The 7,812-nt window shown below is 42.2% G+C and overlaps 1 protein-coding gene across 2 annotated transcripts in view; it reads left to right on the forward strand.

Moving 5' to 3' along the window:
• Positions 1–7,812, forward strand: part of BDNF (brain derived neurotrophic factor) — a 40,701-nt gene that overhangs the window by 19,197 nt on the left and 13,692 nt on the right. The window contains exon 1 of one of the 2 annotated variants that reach the window (XM_005426938.2): positions 1–50. The exons of the other annotated variant lie outside the window; for it this stretch is intronic. Within the exon in view, the coding sequence (XP_005426995.1) occupies positions 48–50 (3 nt within the window). The 5' untranslated portion in view covers positions 1–47. The remainder of the gene's footprint in view (positions 51–7,812) is intronic. 2 annotated transcript variants of the gene reach the window in all.

Genomic DNA, 7,812 nt, shown 5'->3' on the forward strand with positions numbered 1-7,812 from the left:
ATCGGGGTCAGACACGCCCGCACCCAGGAAAAAAAAACTGGGCTTAAATGGTAAATTTGTTCGGCGGAGGTTTAGTTAATACTTTGGGAACCTTGGGCTGTCCCACAGATGTATTCTTTTTTTCCCCTTAGGATTAAAAGCGTGAGGTGTCACAGCTGTTGGCCACGCTTGCTTTGCTTGGTTGTTTTTAAGAGGTGCTGTTGGTGTTTTGGTTTGTACATTCCAGTTAAGATCTGTCCTTTTCCTCTCAGTTTATTGTAGTTTGCTCTTCTGAGGTTATGCAAGATCAATAGTCATTACTTATTTATGTTTCTAGTAACACAGTTCTAATGAATGCAAAGAATCTATCTTGGCAATACATTTTTCTTCAGCCAGTATTTCTGTAATCTTTAATTCATGGTGATAAATAGATAAATGAATTTCCTTGGTTGTCTATAGATACGAGCAAAAGGCTGGATAATGAGCCTCCTACTTGTGGGCAGGAGGAACTTTCACAGCACCAAGTTTTTAATGGCTTTTTGGTCACAAACGTGAGGACTCTGCTCTGTTAACACGAGTGGCTGTCCTAAGTAAGAAGATCATCATGTTGCCTGCTATTTTGTGTCGGGTAGCACGTTTGTGTCAGCCGTGGGCTCTGCTTACAAAGCTGCTTGCTGCCTGCAAGCCCTCAGGTGAGAGCTGCAGCCCAGTGATGGCCCAGGGTTGGTGTGGGGATGGAAGGACGTCAGGGGAGGGGATGCTCTTGGCGTCAGGCACGCTGCGGATCCCGTAGTTCGGCATGTGAGAGGAGGCAGCAGCTGCCGGGGGATGCTGCAGCTTCCTGTGAGCAGAGTTCCAGGGCACTGCCTGGGTAAACAGAGCCGGGGAAGGGAGAAGACAGGCAGCGATGTTCTGCAGGAATGAGTGCCGTCCCTCACCTGGGTCTCAGAGCAAAGCAGCGCCTCTGTTTCAACTCGAACATATCTATTTTCTGCTGTAGTACTACCACTAATGTTCAGCTTCACTGAACCTTGTCTGGGAAAACCCATTTGTAAGCAGTGTGCCTTCTGTTCGTGCTGCAAGTGCTCTCTGCTTTCCGGAACTGCAGGGTAGATCCTGTTGTTACGTGGCTGTGAAATCAGGGTAAACCAGGTCAGAAAGATGAAGAGCATTTCATCTGAATAAATCCAGATATAATGGTGGAGGAAGATGGGAAAAGACTTTTATCTTAGACAGAGCAGGACTAAACTGAAAAAAAGTGCAACTTCAAGCTGTTAAGCAGCAAGGCATTATGTTGTAACAGTAGTGCTTGGGAAGTACTGCAATATGCTGGAATACTACAGAATGTAGTGCACAGTTGCAAAGGTATTCAAAGGCTAGTTAATATGTGAAAAAATATAGGGGAAAATAAGGTTCTGTGCTTTTGCTTAAAAGCTTTGTATATGTGATAGTGCTGAGCTGAAAGTGGCTGCACTTAAAAAGTCCTTGCAGTGGCTGAAGCATTTGTGCAACTCTGCTGTTGCTGTAAGGGAAACACAGAAGCTGCACATTTTGCTCAGATAAGAATTCTCTCAGGGAGTGCCCATATAAAAGCAGGTCACAAGAAACTTGGGATAAGGAGACCCTCTCAGCCCTCCTATGGGTAAGCACTGCATGAAGAGGAGAAACAAGTCACTCCACTGAGTGACTTGTGCAGTAAGTATGATCCTATTAAAAAAAAAAAAAGTTATTTATCATACCTGCCTTCCTGGTTTGTATAAAAGGCTGAAAAGTTCTTCTAAGAATGTGCCCCATGCCTACACTAGAAATCTCACGAGGCATTGTGTGAATTGTTGGAGGCTCCACTAGAGAAGGATATGTGCTTTTAATAGGTTAATTGCCAACTTGTCTTGACCTGTTTTCAAGCGTATGTTGTGAGCACTTGGTTTCTTCTAAATAGCTGAAATGCTGCTTAATTGGGAAACTCTCAATCATATCTTAGATCAGTTCATACACTGGCATTCTTGGTAATCCTTAGTTGTAAACACCCTTTAAAAGGAAGCTTTTAAAGGGACTGAAGCTAAGCTGGTTTTGTGCATTGCTGAAGTGAACTGTTAACCAATAACTCACTGCCTTCAGTTCCAGCGGGGAAGGCTCTGTAGCAGCCCGTGGATGCTGTGATAGCCCGTTAGGAAGCAGCACAGGTGTGCACTGAGTGAGCTGCCTGATACACGAGTTGGGATGGGGCTGGTAGGCTGTGCCCCCGTCTGTCAGCTCACAAATCTTACTTACTGTGTTTCTTTATCTATCTACCATTCAGTCTTACCTTTGGCTGCAGGCTCTTTGAGGCAGAGGTAGTCTTGCCTGTCTGCTCTTTCTGGTACCCAACAAGAACTCACTGATGCTCTTGTAATACAAACAATAAATAACAGATTTTGCTGTGCAGTGCATACAGGCAACTCTGCCATGGCACCTTAAACTTGCACGTTACCAATTCCAGGCGCTGAGCAGTCCAGGGAGGAACACTGTTTGCAGGAGTTGCCCATGTGGAACAGGGCAAACAGTCTTATGTGTGACGTGTGGGTGATCTGTAGGGTCAGCCTCAACCTTTTCTCCTTTCCAACATTCAGGACCTCACTGTCAGGCAGCTGTGGACTGGTGGAGTTCAACTGCTACACCCAACAGCAGCAGTGAACACAAAACTGTCTGGAATACTGGAAATGCCGTGGGCATGACTGACCAGGCAACAGTCTTACCAAAAATTTTAAAAAGCCAACCTCATCTCAGGTACAATGTCTGCCCTTTATAACCAGTGAACAGAGGTTGGCTGGGCTGGTACTGGCCTGATGTGATTGTAATTCTTGGTAACACTGATACCAGGGGTACTGGAATGTCCCCTTACAGCATCATTTAGGCACCATGAATAGATCCAGCTGTCTATAAAGATGAGTACCATGCACAGCCAGAGGAAGCAAAGGGAAGCTTCATTTAGTGTTTTTTCATGCCCTGCCGACAGCTGCCATATGGCTGTAGCAGTCGTATACTTTCCTTGGTAAGAATATTGTATTTTTCAGACAAGTCATTTTCTGAAACCAGTTAATTAGGACAGTTATTTCTGGCCGTGGCATTTGTAGAGAACAGAAGGCACGATTGTTCTTATATTTGTTTCTCCGAGTCCTTTGATCGACTAGAAGCTCTCAATGCTTTACGCTATAAATTACCTCAATCCTTTGGCAGTTCAGTTCTTTTCTTGTGTACTTGGTTAGGAAAATGCAGAAATCCTTGTGACTCAGCTACAGACTACTATAAATTATGAAGAAATGGGGGAGGGGGTCACATTTCACGTTGGGAAAGGCAATTCTAGGAGGATGGAAGGATACTGGTTGCTAAATTTGAGATAAGCATCTTACAGTATCTCAAAATCTGAGCAGCTGCTGCCACCTAGAGATGCACGAACCACACAGGGTGCTTGGGCTGCCTCTGGCAAGGGAGCCTGCACCTTGAAAATGAGTCAATAATTCCAGTCCTTACTCCACAGTATAGATTTAGTGCATGAGTGCAGACTTTTTTAGCCCTGTAACTGATGATTACCTGTAAGTTTTATGCAGTCTTCCTTGGGTGGCAAGTAGGTAAGCAAAGAAGCATCACTTTCAGTAAAGCATTTGCTGATTTAATTTAGACTGCGCCTAAATAAGTATTTGCAAGTCAAATTTATAAGAGTTCGATGCAGCTGCTGCTGAGACTCCATAGCCTTTGTAAAGCCTACACCAATAATGTGCAGTGTAGGATTAGGATTTAAGGATTTGAGTTCATTTGAAGGTTGGTTTGTTCCCTATCCCATCTTTGAAGTCTACTTGTTGGGGACTGTCCTTTAGTGTATATTTGCTGGAATAGAAAAACAGTGATTTCCCCAAATGTATGAACTCAGCAGTCTTTAGACTGGTTTCACTAGATTGAGAATTTTCTCGATTTAAAAATTAAGTATCAAAATATAGTTTAATATGTATCTATTTATTACTATCTCAAATCTAACAACATGGAACATACTAGTATCTGCTCCTTGTTTTTTTGTTTTGTACATCAAACTGCTATACCAGTTTCTTCCTCTGCATTTGAGAGAAAAGCAGTGTTCCCTACTTAATTTGTTTCCTGATTACAGAGGGAAACAATGAGCCTTTTTTTACCCCCTGAACTCCTAATCTCATGTTCAGTTATTTCTGTTTGACTCTTAGAGACACAGTATGTTTTGGTGTTGCTTTATATATTAGAACAGTGCACGGCAACAGTTCTATTCTCATTAAGCTGCAAGGATCCCATAGCTTCTAAGCTTCATACTTTCTTAATGCTTCTCGTGGGGCAGCTCCTCTGAGCAGTGACTCCTCTGGATCCTTGCAGCAGCCATCTGACTCCTCTTCTTGCTACACCCTTTTATGGCACTTTTTCTCATTAGTTACAGGTGTTCTTAATCTCTGGTAATTAATCTCAGCTGCAGCTCATGGAGGGGTACCATTACATTCTACTGCCCCCCTACATTTTGGAGCTTATATAACTGCTAGCTCTCAGCTATCAAATGCCTTCTGGAATAAGCAAAGCAACACAACTAAGCCTGGAGCTGATAACATCATCTCACAGAGCCCCGAAAATGAGACCCACTAGTTGATTGCATGTACTGTGTTACTTCCCAGATGATGGTTTTTAACATTTCTTAAGATATTTGAAGTCTGTCAGTGGGACTGGGATAGGAGCTTAATCCAAAACTTCTGATGGAACAGAACTCTCCTGTGGGAAAGTGGGAAACTGTGATACAGGGATATTTGCCACAAGTCAGGAGGCAACTGCAAACTGCTTGTACCGTATCAGGGTGCGTGAGAGTTGTAATAGCAAACTAGAGTTTGAAAAACTGTTCTTGGCTCACTGGAGTTCCACATCAGCCTCAACCTTTCCGGTATGTGCACCGAGTTACAAGTAGGCTTTGCATGAATGCAGGAGGAATCTGGGAAAAAATGGAACTAGGTAAAACCTTGAGCAAAATGCTGTTATATGTTCTTTATTAATTCAGCATGTAAAAGACTCAACCCAGAATCCTTTACTATATATCTTTTTAACGTGAGTTAAGCTTAATCTTGTGTGCATATTGTGCCTTGTCTAATGTGATCTAAATGCTGTTGTTTTTTTAACTGCTCCTGGAGAAATGCTGTTTCATCTTGATCAAGAAATTAAAGGTTCTGATCTCTGGATTCCTTAGTCATTCACTTTTAAAGCTTGGTGCAACATCTAGTATCCATATGGTTTAATCTATCCATCTTTACACTGGCCATGGTGCTCTTGTAGAGCATTCAGTACATGATACACTGAGAAGAAAAGAAATGAAATCTAAACTTTGTTGAAAAGTTGGGTTAGTAAAGCCAACCTCTGCCCTTAGTTACAGCTCTCAGCGTAGCACAGAAGTGTTGTGGGCACACAGTTTGTGGTGACTGGGAGTGGGGCTGTGGCCCAGCCTCATCCCCAGTGGCTCCAGCTGTGCAGGACAGATGAACAGCACTGACAGCAGTAAGCCATGGAGTGCCCAGGTGTGCTGAGCAGCCACACAGGGAGCAGAGGGCACCCAGGGGAATCCATGCAAGATCAAGAGTATAAAAGGTTGTACTGAGGAACAATGAAGAGCAGATGGCTGAAGCCTTCTTAGGTGTTGGTTGTGGCTCCACTGTGTTTCCAACACAGAAGTGTGTGGATGCTGTTGGAATGAGTGACAGGACTTGTTTTGAAGTATTTCTAGGTAATTCTGCCTGCTGGCTGCCTCCATTAAGACTTGGATCTTCTCTTGCTATTTGCATTCCTTCTGAGTTGATAATCCAGTTTGACTGAGCCGTAAATGCTGAGAGAGAAATGCAATGTTTGATAGAATTTGTACTGAGAAAGCCAGTGTGAGGAGGAAGCAAATTCAATAACAAGTTGGAGCTGGCAAGAGTGATTTAACCAGAACCTGTGCCAGGAAACTCTGGTGAACTATGAATGTCCTTCTGAACACCATGACCACCCTTTATAATGGGTTGAACCACAACTAGAAATAAACACATCTGAAGTTCTGCATTTTTGCTTTTCCAGATATAAACACTACTGTTAATGTCAATGTCATGATTTTTTTGTTGTTGTTGTCAGCTTATGTCTTGTAGGCTGGTGAAGGATTGTTTTTGTTTTATGGGAGGCAAAGAAGGATGCTTCACATGTCATTACAGCCACAGAGCATTTACTGGTGTGGCATTGGCAATGGATGCCAGAGAAATGGTGCAAAGAGAAGAAGCAGGTGCTTCTTTACATCTTCCACAGACATACGGATTTTTTGACTAGCAAGAGGTGTCTGGAAATGAGCTTTCTTTCCCCTTAAAGGCTAATGATTGGCACATGAATTTAAAACAAGGAATGACGCTGCCTTCCTTGAAAGACTCATTTAGTCCTTTGTCTCTCTTGATTTTGCACTAATGATAAATTTCTGCTGTCCCCTGTGCAATACTTTTTTGCCATTGTAATTGGAAAAGTATGAGCACTGTCACCAATGAACAAGGTCCTTGCAAAAGAATGAGTGAATTCCACATGCCTCCATTAAAAAAAAAAAGGCAGAAATAATGCTTAAGAATAAGTTAGAAGTTTAAGCCTCCAAGAAGTCTACCTTTGAGAGTGACAAACCTGTAGGCAACATCTTGAAGTCCATAAACTTCAAGAATGGAGTCATATCACCTATTTCCTAATCAATTTTGTCCAGCTTGGAAATAGTTGTATATTTTTATCCTGCTCTGATTCCTGTAACTGTTACAAAATTTACAGACTCTTTTGCTTGGAAATACTATAAATCATTTTCCCTGCCTTTAGCTAATGGAAGGACAGGTATGCAGTGAGACCTAGAAAACACAATAAATAACTTCCATGTCTGCTTTGAATTAAACACTTTGGAGCAAGTCTTCAGTTGCAAAGCACCACCAGACAGACCTTTTAGTATTCAAATTGTGCTCACTAGAAAATGGCTGCAGGGGAACTGCTGATATTCTGCATATTTTGTAATTTGTCATGATCAGGTGTACATCAAAACACGACCTGTAGTTTTTTTTTAAGGACAGCATTGAGCCATTGGTATTTTAACATAAAGCTGGATCTGTGGATGTGCATTGGGAATAAAGATGACTGGAACTCAGTCGTCATTTTTCCTTTTATTGCTTTGATGGTGGTGGTGCTGCTACCCATATTACAAGTAGGCATAAACTTGCTGTTTTCCATTTTATCTAAATTAAGGCTGACCCTTGGTCCTTGCAAAGCTGCCTGGTTTGTGTTTGTAGGGCTGGTAAATACCTGCTTGTGCAGTAGTACTTCTTTATGGGAATAGGTCTCCCCCAAATTTCATAACAAGTTTGCTACAGGTAAAAGCAGTCTCTGGTCTGGATGAGATAGGAACTTGTGTTGTATTTCAAATCTAACTTAGAGGTTTTAATGGTGAAGAATATTTGTATTTTAACACTAGTTTTGTTTTCCTTGTTGCTCTTTGTTATGTAGTGCTTGAGCCCACAAATTGGAAGCATGAGGCTAAAAGCTGCAAAATGCAAGCAGAAACAAAAAGCCATATGGCAATAGCAGGAGTTTCTGCCACCCCACCTTAGGCTCGTGACAACATGCCCTATAGTTAACCTGCAGTCAGGAACTAATAATGACACAGATGGAAGTGAGCTAGCATATGTATTCAAAGTAATACCCCTCAGGTTTTAATCAGCATCTTTCTGTGTCGGGCATCTAAATTGCTGTGGAGAGATTAGCAAAATATGTCTGTGGTACACATGGTAAAGGCAGCTTTGTGTAGTGGCTGAATTG

This window comes from Geospiza fortis, unplaced genomic scaffold (genome assembly GCF_000277835.1).
Source record: "Geospiza fortis unplaced genomic scaffold, GeoFor_1.0 scaffold113, whole genome shotgun sequence".
NCBI lineage: Eukaryota > Metazoa > Chordata > Aves > Passeriformes > Thraupidae > Geospiza > Geospiza fortis.